The sequence below is a fragment of the Amblyomma maculatum genome, chromosome 5 (assembly GCF_055883805.1).
Source record: "Amblyomma maculatum isolate TAMU_Amacu chromosome 5, ASM5588380v1, whole genome shotgun sequence".
Taxonomy (NCBI): Eukaryota; Metazoa; Arthropoda; class Arachnida; order Ixodida; family Ixodidae; genus Amblyomma; species Amblyomma maculatum.
In genome coordinates, this window is record NC_139348.1 from 85,834,899 (window position 1) to 85,854,542 (window position 19,644).

Sequence of the window (19,644 nt, forward strand, 5' to 3'; positions counted from 1 at the left end):
TGACATAATGTATGCAGAATGGTAACAGCATCATGGTTGAGGTCTTGAAGTAACTAAGCTGGAATGCCATCAATTCCGCTAGCTTTGTTCTTATCAAGGCTGGCTAAGGCCCATTCAACTTCACTCTTCAGGATGCCCGGCTCGAGATCAGTGATCACAACCCTCTTATGCTGCGTTTGCACATTCGGGTCCTTCTTGTACAGTTCTTCTGTGTATACCTGCCACCTCTTCTTTATCTCTGCGGCTTCAGTGAGGTGCTTGCCTGGTTTGTCCTTTATCACGCCCAGCTTAGCACAGAAGCTTCTTTTGATATCTTTGATTGTCTTATACAGAGCTCTTGTGTTCCTTAATTGGCTGTTGTCCTCATCTGCTTGACACTGTATGTTCAGGAACGCATTCTTATCTCTCCTTGCTATTTTCTGAAAATCCGCATTGAGAACTTGTATCTTTCTCTTTCCCCCATAACGTTTGCCATCCTCCTTTCCTCAGCTATTTTCAAAGCCTCTTCGGATAACCAGTTTGCTTTCTTGCATTTCTTTTGCTTTGGAACTACCTTAGCAGCAACTTCTTGTATTATATCACGAACATCAGTCCACATCTCTTCGGGCTCTTTATCTTCTAGATCTAATTCTTGAAATCGATTCCTCACTTCCACAGCATATTCTAATGGAACTTGATCCAGATTATACCTGAAAGGCCTTCTAGTTTTCTGCGTTTTCCTCAATCGAAGCTTAACCTTGGCAACAAGAAGCTGATGATCGGTGCCACAATCGGCCCCAGCCCTTGTTTTTACTGCTTGTATAGAACGTCTCCATCTCTGCCGGCAAATAATATAATCGATCTGATTCCTGTACAGACCGTCCGGTGAAGTCCATGTGTACAGGCGCCTCTTGTGCTGTTGAAAATGAGTATTCGCTATGGTCAGGTTGTTTTCTTGACAAAACTCTACTAGCCTCTGCCCTGCTTCATTTGGCTCACCAAGACCGAACTTGCCTGTAATTCCGGATATTTCTTCACTCCCTACCTTAGCATTCCAGTCTCCTATGAGAAAAACGACGTCTGATGATGGGGTGTGGTCTAAAAAAGCATTGTAGGTCCGCAAAAAATCTCTCAACGTCAGCTTCTTCAGAAGTAGTGGTCGGTGCATAGACTTGGATAACTGTTATGTTGAAAGGGTGACCTTGGATCCGAAGTGAAATCATTCGGTCGTTTTTGGAGTTGTACCCTAGCACTGCTTTGCCAATTCTTCTGTTTACTATGAGAGCGACCCCATTCCTTCTCTTGGATTCGTGCACACAATAAAAGACATAATGGTCGCCGGAGTTAAATTTCCCATTCCGGTCCACTTGAGCTCGCTGATACCCAAGTTATCAATGTTCAATCTGTCCATTTCTCGCTTGACGATATCCAGTTTACCTTGCGTCATAGATCTTACATCCCATGTTGCTATGTGATACATCTCCTTGCAACATCGGACTTTCCGGTCGCTGCCCGACACATCCACAACTGAGCGTCCAATTGGCTTTAGCCCAGCCGCTTCATTCGTCCTGGAGCTACTAGCAATCGCCCTTTGTTCATCCCCAGTAACATGTGGGACGCCTTCCAACCTGGGGGGCTCATCTTCCGGCGCCATATCATTAATGGTATTGTGACTGGCCATAGGGTTTTCTTGGCAGGAAATACTGGAGTGGGTTGCCATTACCTTCTCCAGTGAATCACATTTTGTCAGAACTCTCTGCCGTGACCTGTCTATCTTGGGTGGCCCTACTCAGCAGAGCTCACGACATCGTCGAGTTTCGCAAGCCCCTCCGCCACGACAAGGCAGTGATCCATGAAGGGGATATATATATATATATATATATATATATATATATATATATATATATATATATATATATATATATATATATATCCATCCACCATCGGCACGTTGTTTGTTTTTAAACTTTGTGTTTAATTATCTTTCCCCTAAACAGATTACATTACTAATTTCTGTGATTATCCAAGTAAAGATTAAAAACAAAAGAAAAAAAAGACATAAAGTAACATCCCCAACGCTTTCCTTGGCCTCGCCGACTGTTGGCTTCTTTCCTTCCCTTATATATATATATATATATATATATATATATATATATATATATATTGTAGGAGAGTTGCCTGACCTGCGGAAAGAAGAAAGAGGAAAACAAAGACGTCGCCGAAGATTATGAAGTAGTGAAGAAAACAAAGCAGACCAAGCTCGAGCTGTCGTGAACGCTGGCCTTCGTAGCAGCTTGGAAAAGATAAATATATTTATTTATTTATTAGTACCTCACAGGCCCCGAAGAGCATTGGGTGAGGGGGGCAAATCGGTACAAGAATATCGTACAAGATCGCGGTACGAGTCAAATACAAGAAAGGAACACGAAATTTATACAAAACCGAGTTAAAATAACATCAGACACGAGACACGAAAAACAACGTTAAGAACAAATGAAACTGTTGTACATTTCGAACATCACTATGGCAATAGATGTATACATAGATGTTTTTTAAACTCACCAGGATCAATGAAAGAGATTATGTTGTCAGGAAGATCATTCCAGAGTTTTATTGCTCTAAGTAATGCAGAGGTATTGCTGCGCAAACCATCTGAACCGCTTCATTACAATATATATATATATATATATATATATATATATATATATATATATATATATATATATATATAAAGATATATATATATATATATATATACATATTACCTACTCAGCACACAAAGGGGGTGTTTCTTTATTGTCTATGCACTGCGAGTATGCAAGACATTTTGTCTCCATCCGCCAAGGCAAACAGTATAGGCGAGTTGCCGAGGATAGAACATTTTTAGCCGAGCAACATCCACCACCTGGGTCCTGCATGAAGACCAGATACTTTCACTGCGGCCTGATATCACATAGTACTGCAATTAAAGATTGTACAGAATTGTTTTTGTAGCCAATAGTTTTCGGCGTTTGGCGACCGAAAGCGATTGAGGCTAAGAGCAAATGTTCTACAAGTAATCCGATTCCTTTTTTATTGAAGACATTTGCCATAGGGCTGAGGTTTAGAAAGGCGAAATTTAATGAAGGAAATAGAAAATAAAATAATTAATGAACTCCGGTTTCACTGAGGTAGTCGTAGAGGCTGGCGGCGTGCTGGTTGTCCATTGTCCACTTCCCATAACCGCAGTCGCGGTTCCACCGCATTCCCATCTTTATGAGCAGCCGTTTTCTAACCATAGCCTTTTCTGCGCATGTAGAAGTGACGCACATCACAAATCTCAGATTCAGCGTCACAGTGAGGGTACCTGTCATTCAGTGGCAGATCTTTTTCATGCCACCAATGACATTAAGATGGGTCAGAGCCACCCGTGCCTTAATCCGGTGCACAGATACCTCCTACTGCCGAGTAAGACTACGGAAAATAGTGCGCGAACACTGTGGAATGAGGGCGCGTGTTCGATGGCGCAGAACTTGTGAATCGGAAAACTGGGACAGGAGCGGATCTGGCGGAAGAGAAGAAAGTGGTGGGTGGTTTGATAAAATGCAGTGAATGTAGACACAAGTGGAAGGGAATAAATGGCATTGTAAATGGCTTGATTTTTCAGTGCCAGAGGCGTGCACGTATCCGCGGTATATGTTATGTGAGAGTTCAAATGCGCTCAAGAGGGTTTGTACACCGAAGTAACTCCTCGCTCCACAGTTACTGATGCATCAGTATACAATTTTCAATATTCAGGCAGATTTGCGGATGATACCGACGGGGAAGACTTGGGACGGTTTTCCGTGAGCTGGCAGTACGACCGCGGAGGTAGTGTCTTTAAACTATCAAGTTATAAAGACTGTTTGCGAGCTCTGTTTGCCATCTGCTGATCAATGAGTGCACTGAACGTATTTACTTGGGCCTTTTCCTGAAGACGGGTATGAGTGTTGACGGGGGAGACATGATATGGCACTAATATTCTCACGAATGATAGCCTCAAGGGCGGATGAGGAATTGAAATTGTGCCTGGTAGATTATCCGCGCCTGGAGGAGAGAGCGAACAAGCAGGCGGGTCGTGTAAGCCCGCGCGCCGCCAGAGCGCACAGATATTCGACGACTCAGACCTCTTCCTAACCTCTTCCAGTTTGCAACAAGGCCCCTCAGGCTAAGCTGAAAATATTACAGTGGAAGTGCAGGGGTTTAACGTAAGCTGGAATCCTTGCAGCAGTATGTAGACTCTCTAGATAAGAGGCTGGATATAATCTCATTGCAGGACGTTAATGTGGAAGCTAAGCTTAGGTCGCACACTGCGCACCAAATTAACAATTCGACCAGCATACTTGCACACAAGGTTAGTACTACGTCAACAGTAGACGTTGCACTATATTCTGAAATAGAACATGTGTTTATTCATACTCTACCTAACACTCGTTCAATTAAATCGGTGTACATGCTATAACCGGCCCCAAAAAAACAGCAGCTGTATTTGACGAAATCTACCAGAAAGCACTACAGGCTGCAAAATCGGCACCTCTCATAATAGTGGGAGATTTAGTACATAGAGTTTTCTATGACACTACAAGAAAGAGAGCAAAAAGGCAGAAAATTGGCATCAGCAATATGACAGACAGTGGAATAACGGAGTTTAGAGTAAGCTGTATAATTGCTTTCAGCACCTTGGCAAGGAAAGCTGCGCCTCTGCCCGCTATTATGAGTGAAGGGGTGCTGTGCATCGGGCGATGTCCTCTACGAAACATTTCGCTGCCTCAGTTGCCTTGCCCCTCTGGAGGGCCTTTTTATCACAGCGTGTGATCTATTCAGCAGTGAAGATTATAAAAGTGTTGACGGGAGCGAATGCTGGAAAAAGTGCCAAAGCATGTGTGCCAGCTTGCCCAAATTGCAGTCTCGACCCCTCTGAAGGATGCAGCAAAGCGGCTGGCGTTACAAGCGGTAATTTCCATCCCTGTCAACTATAGTAAAACGTTTTGTTCAGCTTGTGGGTCCATAATTATCTAAAACACCTTCAGCGCGGATGAAATCGCCCTTCCCCTTCGGTCTATTTCATTTACGCTGTTTTTTGACATCGCTGTCAACTATGACCCGTACTGACGTAGTGCTATACTGCCGCTGTAAATCTCTAATAATACATCTTTTTAGTTAGAGCCAGACGAGCTTACCTTAAATGACAGATGTTAGTGTCGTCATGACATGCCTAGAGAATACTTTCTATGGAACCTATTTCACTACATGCACTACTAGGAGGTAATGTCTTGCCGTTGGAGCCTATGTGACATTGCTTAATGTGCCGTTTAGTATATATAACGCTGATTGCGCACTCGCAAATGCACAGGACACCTCCAGGTATGCAGTCTAGGGAATCGATGAGTTTAAAAGTGTCGGGTGCTCACGTTGCTCTGGCGATTTTGACTCGGACAGAATAATGGTAGCAGGGGTGGAGAGGAGAGCGAGTGCAATGGCAGCTTCCTCGGCAATTTTCGAGGAGTCTGTGGTGATGAAGCCTGATGTGAGTAATCGTAGCTGATTGTTAGCGACAGCCAGAGTCATGCGTGAAACCGACCTGACTCGGCCACATCCACGCAGGCATTTGAGCTGCATGTTAATACTTCGGAAGGATATGAAACATGCCGTAGGAGACTGGCTCGGAAATTTTGACACCAGGGGTTTTTAACGTGCACCGACATCGCGCTGCACAGGGGCGCCTGGATTTTTGTCTCCATCAAAGAGCGGCGGCTGCCGCCGGGTTATCGGGCCTATCGTCATTATGTTCACAAGGAACAACGTGAATACTGATCAGAACCTTGATTATATGGGATGGGCTGAATGCATGTCACAATATATGAGCCTGTGTGCACTCTGGAAATATTCTCAACGACGCAGTCGATGAGTGCAGCTTGGACCAGCAGACCAGACGTCAGGTCTCGACTTTGAAAGCGGCCGCTGCTGCGATGTAAGGACACAGATACGAGAGGGAGCCGAGTTGGACTCCATGAACCGTGGCTAGGAGAGGATGGTCCGACTCAACCTGGCGCCTGCGCTGAAGCTGCGGCAATGGGGCCGGCAAGTACAAAGACAAAAGCAGTATTTAGGCGTCGAGTGTACGCGAATGACAGTTTGGTATCATGGCCGAAATTGTGCCGGTCCGCGACTAGAAAGATATTTCGGTTACGCGAGCTAAACCAATAAACGAAGAAAACAAAATGCGAGCAGTGAAGTGTGTAACAGCGTTTGCGCTCGGCCCGCTTCAGCGGCCCACTGGCAAACTAGCAAGTAAGTCACCTTTGCAATTGCAGTTCAAAGAGCAGAGCTATGCTCTAAACGCACGCAGTGGCGGTGGATCAAAGGTGAAGCCGCGTACAGGAGGTTCATCAGTGAAGCTACTGCTATTTTGCCGACGCGAAAATATGCTTATTTTATTGAGCACTGTTATCGGAAATGAAGCCGATTAGGGTCATGAAGAAACCTATTTAGATTTTGTCAGTTCCGAAGGTCGTCTTACACTCATTGGGAAGATGCACCTCGCCAGTGAATCCACAGATTTGTTTAAATTTCTTAAGGCAGATATGTTTTTCGTTGTTTTGGATAGTAGGCTTCATCCAAAGACGACATTCAGGTGTTCCTGAAAAGCAAAGAGAGAGAGAGACGTTTTGCATAAAATAACTGTAAAGTGAAGTTCAAATACATGTTATGGCGAGAGTAGGATTATAATAAATATTTAGGGAATTGGTTCAAGCCTGCAGTTGGGTCGGCGACAAATTCGCTCTGGCTGTACTTACGCTCTTGCTGAAGAGGAGGTTCGCTTGCAACAATATCTTTCAATAGAAAAGCTTAACAGGCATTGCATACAAATAGGTTGCTCGTAACGCTAATATTTGCATGTGATGGCACAAACAGCATTTTCTCTATCCTCCGCAATGTACCCCGAACGGGTGAAAATGTCATAATGGCCCTTGACATCAAGGGAGCATTTGATAACGTCAGTCACGAAGCTATCCTTAGAGGCCTAGACGACCTGGACTGCGGACGCAGAATTCACGGCTCCGTCAAAGCCTTCCTGTCAGATAGAACTGCCATAATCGGCATGGGAGACCTTCGATCGAACAAACTTCACGTGCCAAACAAAGGAACACCCCAAGGATCAGTCGTCTCTCCTATCCTCATCAATATAGCTATGATAGGTCTAGCACGAAAACTAGAGAAGATCGAAGGCATCAGGCACGCCATGTATGCAGACGACATAACAGTCTAGACGAACACCGGTTCCCTCGGGGTGAAGGAAGAAAAACTACAGGAAGCGGCCTGCTGTGTACAGAAATATCTAGGAGAAAGAGGACTCGCATGCTTGACCGAGAAATCGGAACTGTTTCGAGTGTGGAGAGGCAAACAAAACCGAACCGTCCAAACCAGTGAGAACCTGAAACTCAACATCTACCTGGAAGGAATGCCCATCCCTGAAAAGATCACAATAGGAATATTAGGTATGTGGGTTGAATCGAACCAACGCAGTAGTCACTATTTTACCATGCTTAAAACAACAACGATACAAGTGACACGCATGATCACCCGCATCACCAATAGGCGGCATGGCATTCGCGAAGAGGACACACCAAAACTAGTTAGAAACCTTGTAGTGAGCCGAATTATGTACAGCCTGCCCTACCAGTGCCTCAACAAGAGTGAAATACAACAAGCGGATGCCCTGCTACGCAAATCGTATAAGACGGCGCTCCGATTACCACGCAACACGTCTACAGAAAAGTTCATGGCGCTTGGATTGCAAAACACATTCTAAGAACTACGCGAGGCGCAGCTTGAGTCGCAAAAACTCCGGCTGCTGCAGACAACGGCTGAAAGAGCGCTGTTACAGAGCTGTTACAGAGGATACCGTGAGCAGATGCGAAATATAGGGAGGACGGTAACGATCCCCGACGAACTTCGCAAGTCCCTCAAGGTAGCTACAATCCCGAGAGACATGGACCCTAACCTCCACCAAGGTAGAAGAGGAGCAAGGGCCGATTTTATTCAAAAACCATTTTCTCCTCAAGACACGACCGTGTATGCAGACGCGTCCTCGAGAGGAGTACACACCAAAATTGCAGTGGCCACGGTGGTCGATTCGTCTCTACGCGAAGTGACCAGCGCCTCTATCCGACACTGCACAGTAGCAGAGGCCGAGGAAGTAGCCGTTGCTCTAGCGGTGGCGGATAGCTACAGAGCTGGGCGGCCGCTAACGATACTCACGGACTCTCAAACAGCCTGTCGAAATTTCATGAATTGTAGGATTGGTCGTCACGCGCTCCGTATACTCCTTGAAGCGAGTGACAGAATTAAAAACCACGAAGAAAACAAGACCAGACACAAAATTATGTGGGTACCGGGATACATGGGGGTGGCAGGGAACCAAGAGGCTGACAGGATAGCTCGAGCATACACTACTTTCCGAGCATCCGACGAGTCCGCGGAACTTTTGCCAGCACCCAAGGCATACTCGGCCATACTAGAAAACTATAGAGGAAGAAGAATGCGATATCCCCCACCGCACAGTTCTCTCACCAGAGAGGAAGCTGTCATATGGAGACAATTACACACGGGTTCACACTCAAACCTACACATACTAAACAAAATGCACCCTACCATATACGCCGACAGATGTCCGTGGTGCGATGAAAAACCAACACTATATCACATCAAATGGGCATGTCAAAATATAGATGTGGTCCCCGAAATTCGAAACCCGAGTGCGGAGCAATGCGAGACTGTTGTGTCCAGCGACCGCTGCGAAGACCAACAAGCTCTGGTACAGCGAGCCCAACAAGCGCAGTAGCCAGCGGAGCCCTGGACTGAAGGCAACCGACCGTTGTGCAAAAGTGGGCGAAGTCGACGGAGAAGACTTGTGGATTCAACTAGCAGACATCTCTGAAGACGTCCCAAAAACCGCCAAGAAACATAGGGCTAAATAAAGTTCTTCCTCCTCCTCCTCCTCCTCCTCTATTCTCTAAACCAAACGGCAGCTCCTGCGCCTTCGGACTACTCTGATTTTGTGGATTGTTTTCTGCGGCAACGCCGATGGAGAGAATGTTGGTGGGACGCTCCCATCCCATATTTCTGTTTTCAAGCCACTTGCGCTTTGTACGTTTCAGTAAGCGAAGATCGAAACCAAATGTGAAAATCAAATATTTTGCAGATAACCGAGCAGCTTGAAATTCATATTTTGTTTTAGGCAAGAGCCTACAATTAGCAGGGTTTGAACTAAGTTTAACAGAGTTAGACGTGCGAAAGAATTCTTTCATTCGGTTTAGATGTTGGTCGGTGTTTTTTTTTTTTTTTGAGAGGGGGGGGGGTGACGCTTTTGGATCTACACAGATTAGCGTATTCACAATTAGCGCGTCTTCTCTCCGGTTTCAACTCACGCCATAGAACATGGCACACTTTTTTCGCCACGGCAGTAGAAGGACCCGGCTCACTGCCATCCTGGCGTGGTCTGACGCGCCGGAGCAATTGCGCGGTGCGCTTATGTAGGCACCTATGGCGCGTAGCAGATGCCAGTCGCATCCCATTGGAGTGGCATAACTGTCGGTGCCACACAAGCGAGACAATCCTGTTTGTCCGGCTAATCCAATGATCCATTTTTCGAGGCGTGACGGATGAGATTTTATCAGCATCTGTCGAAACAGCTGTTTAAGACTCCTGGTGCGCGGCCGCTTCTCACCTGCCTTTCTACAACCTCACTGGCCCGCGATATACCCCTCAGTTGACACTTGGCTACGGTGCGCTGTTGCTGCTTGGCTGCCACGCACATCCTGAGGGCCCTGTTAAACCTCTAAAATAGTGCATTTCTCTAAAATATAGCGTTGACTGCAGAAACTGTAACAGGAGAATGCGAGATACCGCGACGTTTTGTAATTTTTAATGTTAATCGTTTTAGTGTTTTATTTTTATTTTTCAGTTACGTAAATTACTTTCAGTTTCTTTTTCTTGAAAATTTTTATTTATTCTCTAATCCCACTAATTAATATGGAGTATTATGTTATTAGTACTTGTTATTCATTGCCATCATCTCGATTTATCATTTTTACATACCCTATTGAGGCTTTAATTAGTAATTCGTTCACAGGAAAGGAAAGGCGCAATACCTGTCATGCACAATATGAATGCCCAGTTAAATCTCGCGAAATAGTGCTTTCGCTCTAAAAGCCCCATTTAGCGGAAAATTCACAGTTACGGACATGGCTTTGGGGGAGATAGGTGGTGAGCAAACCACAAACAGATCGTCGGACCATGATGATGGCTTGAGTTCACATAACATAACGTAATTGCATGCGTGAATGTATAGATCCTATTGCCGTAATAAGGCGGCGCCAGAAGAAAATAGGAGATAAATATGAACCTGAAAACAAGCTCGGACTATGAACTACGCGCCAAAAACCACTCAGCCCAATGAAAGCACCTTAAATGAGCAGTTGTCACGTCGTGGTTTAAGAATGCGCTCGGCAAAACTTGTCCGCATCTCATCACAGACGCCCTCGACCAACAAGGCAAAAGGCTGGGCAGTGCGAAATATCCTTTAGCACTTTCTCACTTTTCTCGCTGAAAGCCTCCTTAATAAATGCTTACACAGGTAAAAAAAAGTGCGAAGCCTCCGCACACACTAGGCGAAGTTAACTGTGAGGTTTTCCATTCACACACTGTCGTACAACGTGCATAACTTAGCCCGTCGTCTACTCTGCTTCTCACAAGATGTCAAAGCTGTTCAGAATAATTAATGAAGAGACAACATGGCAACTGAACAGCAGAAAAAATCACAGCATCTGTTTGTTTTTAAATTCGTAGAAGGTGTAGTCTGCCGAATACTTTCACTTCAGTTCAGTCGTTCAGTCATGTCCGACTCTTCTTGACCCTATAGACCATGTCACGCCACGCTTTACGGTCTCTCACTTTCTTCCTAACATCACATACCTTCATCTGCGACGCCTCGAGGATGCCATCTAACCATCGCGTTCGCTGCCTACCCCTTCTCCAGCGACCCTCAACCTTTCCCAACATCAAATCTTTCTCCAGCAACTCCTCTCTTCTCATCAGATGACCAAAGCATCTGAGCTTTAACTTTAGAATTTGACCCTCCAATGAGCAGTCAGGGATTATAGTCGACAATATCAACTGATTTGAGCTTCTGGCAGTCGAAGGAACCCTCAAGAGTCTCCGCCAGTACCACAATTCAAACGCCTTCTGCACAGTCCAGCTCTCGCATCCATACATCACAACTGGAAGGACCATAGCACGAGTTATACGGATATTGGTTGACAGACTACTGTCTCTGCTCTTTACCAGGCGGCCAAGGCTAGCCATGGCTCTCTTTCCCAGAAGCAGGCGTCTCCTAATTCATGGCTGCAGTCTCCTTCCGGGGTAATCTTGGAGCCCAAGAAGAGAAAATCTGTCGGAGCTTCCACTTCTTATCCCTTGATGCTCCAGGACTTGATAGGGCAAGACGCCATGACCTTTGTCGTTGTAATGTTCAGTTTAAGGCCAAACTTCTCACTCTCTTCTTGTACGCGCATCAGAGGTTTATTGAGTTCCACTTCACTTTCTGCCATTAAAGTGGTATCCTCCGCACGCCTAAGGTCGTTGATACGTTTTCCAGCAATCTTCACTCCAGCTGAAGACTCGTCCAGACCGGCCTTCCTCATGATGCACTCTGCATATAGGTTAAATAGGCAGGGCGACAGTATGCAGCTTTGCCTCACTCCTTTCTCAATCGGAAACCAATCAGTAAAACCATGCCCAGTTCTGACTGTGGCCTCTTGCCCTTCATACAGGTTCCTGAGGAGACAGATGAGGTGAATTGGAACTCCCATCTCTTGGAGAGCTTGCCACAATCTGTCGAGTCAAACGCTTTCGCATAATCAATAAAGGAGAAGTAGATGGGTTTCTGAAACTCTCTTACTTTTTCCATGATCCAGCAAAGGTTGGCAATTTGGTCTCTAGTTCCCCTGCCCTGGCGAAACCCAGCTTGCACGTCTGGAAGCTCCCGATCTACACACTGCTACAGCCTACCTTGGAGGATTTTCAACATCACCTTGCTAGCATGCGAAATAAGCGCGATCGTGCGGTAGTTGGAACAATCGTTGGCATTGCCCTTCTTTGGAATGAGGATGTAAACCGACCTCCTCCAATCCTGTGGCCACTGCAGGGTTGTCCAAATCTGACATAATGTATGCAGAATGTTAACAGCTTCATGGTTGAGGTTTTGAAGCAACTCAACTGGGATACCATCAATTCCGCTAGCTTTGTTCTTAGCAAGGCTGGCTGATGCCCCTTCAACTTCACTCTTCAAGATGCCCGCTCGAGATCAGTAATCGCAACCGTCTTATGTTGGGTTTGCACATTCGGGTCCTTCTTGTACAGTTCTGTGTATTCTTGCCACCTCTTCTTTATCTCTGAGGCTTCAGTAAGGTCCTTGCGTCGTTTGTCCTTTATCACGCCCAGCTTAGCACAGAAGCTTCCTTTGATATCTTTGATTGTCTTATACAGAGCTCTTGTGTTCCTTAATTGGCTGTTGTCCTCAACTGCTTGGCACTGCATGTTCACGAAGGCATTCTTATCTCTCCTTGCTATTTTCTGAAAATCCGCATTGAGAACCTTGTATCTTTCTCTTTCCCCCATAACGTTCGCCATCCTCCTTTCTTCAGCTAGTTGCAAAGCCTCTTCAGATAACCAGTTTGCTTTCAGTTTGCTTTGGACCTGTGTAAAAATATGTTGGCGAATATAGGAGGTTCGTGGATGACAGGTTCAGAAAACGCGACAAGACCATAAAAAATGTTCATCAAGGAAAACATTGTGAAGGTTTTCTGGTCGCCCACTGGTTTACCTGTATTTAGTGTTCCCCTAAAACAACTTAGAAAAAAGAACCAAAAGCATGTGTCTTGCCAAAACAAGGACACAAGACTTGTATGTTGGTTGAAGTAAGTGTCAGTTCCGCAACTGCTATTATATTCGAAAAAAAGTTGACCTGTTTTGGTACCCTTTTCCAAAGACGCACATTATATATATATATATATATATATATATATATATATATATATATATATATATATATATATATTGAAAGGGGGTTTTTACTGTGGTTTAACAGGGATAATAGCCCTGTCGAAGTTTCACGGCGAACCACACAAGAACACAGCCAGTCTCAGTCTCCACAAGCGAGCACGAGCAGCGAAGCGGCACTTCGTCGTCCTTATCCTCGTCTTCGTGATATTCTCACCTACTTAATCCTCGTCTTCGTATATCCTCGTGTAGTTCACTACAATTTCCCCCGGAGCGAGGAGGAGCCATCCTGGCGACCTATGGTGAGGGCAAGAGGAGCGGATCGTAGTAGGTTTTGAGGCGGCTCACGTGCACAGTTTCGCGGCCGCGATGACGCATGTCCGAAGAGGTAGTGAGTGGCTCCACGATGTAATTCACAGGGGAGGTTTGACGGACAATGCGGTAGGGGCCGTGATACTCGGTTCGAAATTTTGATGACAATCACGGTGGGGTGCCGGGAACCCAAAGCCAAACAAGGGATCCTGCAGGAAAAACGTGTGGCGTCTGATCTTTGTCGTGGTGATGCTTTTGGCGGCCTTGAGATTCCGATGTAAAACACCGGGCCAACTGGCGACATTCCTCCGCATGTTTGGCAACGTCTGAAAGGAGAGTACACTCGGAGGAGTCGGCACGATATGGTAAAATAGTGTCCATCGTGGACACTCGTGTAGTTCACTACACATCGTGTAGTTCACTACAATATATATATATATATATATATATATATATATATATATATATATATATATATATATATATATATATCTTTGTATATTATTATGCCCATAGCGTAGCGACCGAGACGTTCTAGCTGGTTCAGTACGCTAGGTACACACGGCCAGCGGGAACGACACGTGCCACAAGACCAAGGTCGAACGGGCGCGAACACTTCTTTCTCTTCCTTCTTTCTTCCTCCGTCATCTGTTTCAGAACAAGTCCGTAACACTTCCCCCGTCGAAGGCGAAGCCCTCCGGGCGAGTCAATCGTCAGCACAAGGATGCCAGGGTTTCAGACGCGCGACGTGACCAAGCTTAGTTCGTGAAGAACGTCTGCCACTTTAGGTGAGGTCACTAATTGCCTCGAGGATAACATAGGGACCGATATAGTGCTCAAGCAGCTTCTGACTTAAGCCACGCTTCCTTAGTGGACGCCAAAGCCAGACCATCTCGCCAGGGAGGTAGGTGACGTGGCGATGGTGGTCGTAGTAGCGGGATTTCGAGCACCTTTGTGAGGCGAGGGTTCGCAGGCGGGCTATCCGGCGGGCTTCTTCAGCCCGGCAGAGGATCTCAGCAATCCCAGGTTCGTCGTCTGTGGAGAACAGGATGATGGTGTCGAGGGCATGTCGAGGAGACTGGGCATAGAGGAGAAAGAATGGACTTTAACTTGTTGTTTCCTGTTGGGAGGTGTCGTATTCGTATGTTATAAATGGTAGCACAGAGTCCCAGGCCTTGTGGTCGGCGGCGACGTACATTGAAAGCATGTTGGTGAGTGTCCGGTTGGTTCGCTTGGTAAACCCATTTGTTTGCGGATGATAAGGGGTAGAATGTCGGAAATGGGTTTGGCATAAACGAACGAGTTCTTCGAAAACATCGGCGGTTAATTGACGCCCTCGGTCGCTGATCAACAATCGGGGAGGCCCATGGCGCAGTATAACAAAGTGCAGTAGGAAGAGGGAGACTTGGTGAAAAGTAGCCGATGGAAGGGCTGCCGTCTCACAGTAACGAGTGTTGTAATCTGTGCAGATGACGATCCAGCGGTTACAAGAATAAGACTTCGGAAAGAGTCCCATGAGGTCTACTCCGCACCTCCACCACAATGCTATGCCATTAGCTTCGCGACCGCGACGTTCTAGCCAGTTCAGTACGCTAGGTACACACGGCCAGCGGGAACGCCACAGGACCAAGGTCGAACGGGCGCGAACACTTCTTCTTCCTCTTCCTTCTTTCTTCCTCCGTGATTTGTTTGAGAACAAGTCCGTAAAAATATATATATATATATATATATATATATATATATATATATATATATATATATATATATATATATATATATATATATATATAAATTTTTCGCAGTAAAAATGTGCTGGGCATCACAGCCGTCCTTTTCATGTGGACTAACGTATGACTTTTTGCGCTGATATTTTTTCAAAACGTATATCAACACGCCCATTTCCCGCATTATTAAAGCGTTTATGACGTCTGATCAGACTTGTACTGCCAGCTGTGCACCACGATTCACCACCAGCTGTGCACCACCAAAGTTCGATTGGACTGGTAACAGCCGCAGAAATTATTTTGGAAAGTTGCAAGCGTTCGAACAGGTCGAGCCGGTCTTCTGCATCCTCATCCGATCGTCCTTAGAAGCAGTGGGGCTCAGGAGGTTGGACAAAAACCAAGGGTGCTTTCTGCTCGACGGGTGCTATCGTCACAGTGACGGGGTTCAGCACATCCACCAGATGTGACATAGTAGTGACAAGGCCGTAGGCACCAAAACAGGTCACAGGCATGATAGTACTGTAATTACCTCTCTATTGGGCTGATTTGGGCCCACGTAAGAGCTGAACTAGGTGGTGGCGATAGAAACTAAAGTGCTTTCTGGTCGTCGAACGAAAATGCCGGTTTCACGTGTCGACGCTCGATTAAAAGGCTGCAAAGATAGATCATAAAACCAAAAACGGTGACTAGCACAACCTAGAACATTTCAGAAATATACGCGAGTGGCTTAAATCTCCGAGAACTATCTCAGATCATCTTGCACGACAAATAAACTGATAGAGCTGCGTCTCGCGCCAACGAGCATTACAAAAGAAAGAAAATAGAATTGATAGACGTGCTAGAAGCAGTGATAAAGCCGTATGCAGGCGGCTGTCGAAAAAAGAACTAATACAGATTTGAATGGTATGCGGCAATATTCTCAGACCACTGAGTTGTTATTACTGCGTGAAGTAACTATTTGTAGACTCTGCAAGTAGCAATTGTGACGTTGGGGTGCCAAAAAAAATTTCTCCTTCGTTAAATAAGGCGTTACATCCAATTTACACGACGAGTCTGTGTGGAAGCCAAAAATAACACGCTGGAAGGCATTACCGAGTCAATACAAGTACGCAATATTAAAATGAATAATAATATTGTAAAATAGGGGTTATTGAGGTACTCAGACTGGCCAGATCAGCGACAGCGAACACAGTCAGGTCCAACATGCGCAGCGATCACGATGCCACTGACTGGAACGTCACCCGTGCACTTCTTCCTCTTAACAATACTAATATTAACATTAAATTACTATATACAGGTGGGATGCCAAACTTTTAATTAATCAGAGGGTGAATAAAGTGCCTATAGGATATGAAAAACTGGTTAATGGGCAAGGTGTGTGGTGGGGAATACAAGATTTGTAGATATAGTTGGTTGGCTGGCCTGCATCATAGACCAGCGATACCTTTACTGCGTTGAAGTCAGTCCGGTCGATTCTATGCTGCTGGAGCATCTACCTCACAGTGTCGTGATTTGCAAGTGGTTCCTAAAGAGCCGCTAGCAAATACTTTTACGTGTCCTGCACTGGAAAGCGCGGCAACAATGCATCACAAACGAGGCTTATCCTTGAATAAGTATGAAGTATGTGAGTAACATAGTGAAACTAGCCGTTCTTGCGCGGCGCGCGCTGTTTGGCACTGCGAGAAAGGAGCTAGCAGCCTAAAAAGTATTTGGCCAACCGCATTCGGCGGCGGCACTCGGCCAAATTCAAGGTCGAACGCCGCTGGACGGCGCAGGGGAGGAGGCAGGCAGAAATAGTTACAAAATAGCCTTGATCTTGGTTTTTTGGGGGGCTTTAAGGATGAAAACATGACGTGCGGACTGCTAGTGTGCGCTATATGGTAACACAAGCGGTAATTGGCTATACCTATTGGGCATTGCGTACTTACTTTACTCGATTAATTCTTAGGTTTACATACGCTTCCCTTTGACTCTTGTTTTTGCATCAGATCCCCAGGTGTTATATCTAGCATTTGCCATTTGCCATGACAATGTTAATTAGGGCTATCGCACTTAAATACCATCAGCTTTGCTTTATTAACAAGGCATCGAAAATAAAAGGTTGCAGATTTGAAAAAAAAAAAAACGCACCGCGCTCAGAACGCTTTTTCTGCTTATTCGACTTTATGATAATAGGTGATCTGGTCGGATAGTCGTCACGATAAAGGCTGGTTATTTCGTGGACTGCAGCTGACGCACTGTCCGCTGACCAATTGACACGCAGTCGACCCATTGCAACTGACTCCTTCCTGCTGAGCCACAATATGATCCAAACATTTCTGCCCGTCTATTTTCTAGTAATCGTGGGTGGCATTTTAACCGAATAAAATTTGGTTACTGCGGTTTTAATTAGGCATTCTTAGGCTAAGAGTGCAATTCGTGGTTACTTACCTCCCTCACACAAGATGCTGCTCAAAACAAAGCAGGAATCGTAAGCATATTGTACCGAATACCAATGACCGTGGGTAGAAAATATATCTGTTTATAAAGAGCAAACAAACAGTATTGATATCGATATACTTGGCATTGTGTGCAGAAAAAACGAAAACTTTTAACGAGATGCAAATCATAACGAACGTTAGACATGCCCCGAAAATGTATATTATCATGGTACATGCTTGTTACCCTGTAACTGATTCTTATTTTCTATAGGCATTCATTCTTCCTTGAATCTTTGATTTTTGTAGAAGTTATGTGCATATAATGAAAACCTGCTTTAACAACCGAAGCAAAGAACTCAATGGACAATCAAATAACTGACTTAGCTAAAGAAGTTTAGTTAAAGTGCTATAATTCGAAGTTTTCAAATATCTTCTTCTAACTACCGACCCAAGGTTGACCATTGTGTTCTGTATTTGTCACTTCGCCTCCTCTAAAATAAGCACTGGCCTTTGCAACTTCATACATAGTTCATGCTGCCGATAGCATTGTTATCCCTGTCCGCATGCGTTACCGGTCGTAAAACGGTGGCTTGGTCTACCTGTCTCAACTAGCGCCCACAAGGTGAGATCCTTGCAAATGCGGGCCTTGGTTTGTTAAAAAATAGGCATTGGTAAAAAACAGCTGAACGTCCCACATGGAGCTAGAAAACTAAGAATTGATTGAAAGTGAAATGCAGTGTGCTTGACAAGTAACAAATCTTGAAGACGATTTTTACAACATCAGATTTATTGTGCTGTCTCACTGCTCACACGACTTTCATACTGGGCTACGATTTCCTTTCCACTCATCGTGCCGTTATTGATGGCACCCTGAGGGAAGTAGCTCTTTTTCCTTTTCTTATACCACCTTGTGTGACGTTTATATTCGGTCTGCAAAACTTCTGCAAAAATATACGGTCTGCAAAGACATTCTGTCAATTTCTTCTGCCCTCGGTCCACTCTACTGTGAAAGCGTTATTACTTAATACGCCATTGCTGCATTCTGCTTTCATTTTCTGTTCTCACGATCGAATATGGCCTTGGTGCAATGTATGTCTTGAGCCCAATTTATTCCACGTCCGTTCTGCTGCGCGGCGAGTGCCACGGCCATTATGAAAATCTTGATCCCGCTCTTGGAATACTCTTCATGACGCGTATATTTCCTTCGACATTAATGTCCTGAGTTCTTGCGATATAGCGACCGCTTCGACACTACACGATGTTTTCCAAAAGACAATTGACGGAGATCCTCCGCCCGCGCAACGCGATCAATTCTCTGCACTCCCCCAGACCTAAACTGCTTTTATAACACCGAACGGTTTTTACTAGTTGAACGTTATGCCCCTCGGCCTTTGCATCACCCCGGTTATTTTCGAGCGCCTGACGAACTGTTCCCCGCGGACTAGATGGCAGACATTCCTTTGTTACCTGAATGATAGCGTAATTTTTTCTACCGACTTTCCTTCATAATTCTCCCGGCTGAAGTACGTCCTGACGCGTCTCGCCAACTACGGGCTACGGTTGGATTGAAACAGTGCCCATTGCCACCCGAAAACTCACTGTTGTAGGCAATGTAGTTTCTGAGCACGGCAATCTTCCCAACCTCACCAAACTTTGTGCAGTCGCCGAGTTACCGTAGTCAATTTCTCTAAAGCAGCTCCGCAGTTTTATTGGCCTCTGCTCCTAATTTCGATGTTTCAAATTGAATTGCGCCTCCGTCATCGCTGCCCTGACCCAGCTGCTTGCCGGCAGCTCCGACGTTTCCGCCTGGACATCAGCCGGTGATAATGCTCCACACTTTGCGTCGCCTTTTGGTTTTGCCTCCCATTTTCCGGCATTTTGATCCGACTGCGCCTACGGAGATTCAGACTGACACCAGCACTAGTAGCCGACTTATGCTCGTGTCCTCGATCGTGTCCGTTCATCCGTAACGCTTTAGTTTGATTACGTCATAAGCGGTGTAGTATGACGCACCTTGAAATAAATGGTGGCGTCATACGTGGTGTAGTTTGTCATGATTTGAAATTAATGATCACGTAATTAGTGTAGTATTCCGTACCTTGAAATTGATGATGTCATCAGAGAAGTAG

The 19,644-nt window shown here is 45.4% G+C and overlaps 1 protein-coding gene across 1 annotated transcript in view; it reads right to left on the bottom strand.

Moving 5' to 3' along the window:
* Positions 1-6,411: 6,411 nt before the first annotated feature.
* The window catches only part of LOC146188629 (uncharacterized), a 69,708-nt gene continuing 56,475 nt past the window's right edge, over positions 6,412-19,644 (bottom strand). Inside the window, exons 6-7 of the mRNA XM_084603158.1 lie at positions 17,526-17,612; positions 6,412-6,637 (exon numbers count right to left, since the gene is read on the bottom strand). Coding sequence (XP_084459284.1) covers positions 6,486-6,637; positions 17,526-17,612 — 239 coding nt within the window. The 3' untranslated portion in view covers positions 6,412-6,485. The remainder of the gene's footprint in view (positions 6,638-17,525; positions 17,613-19,644) is intronic.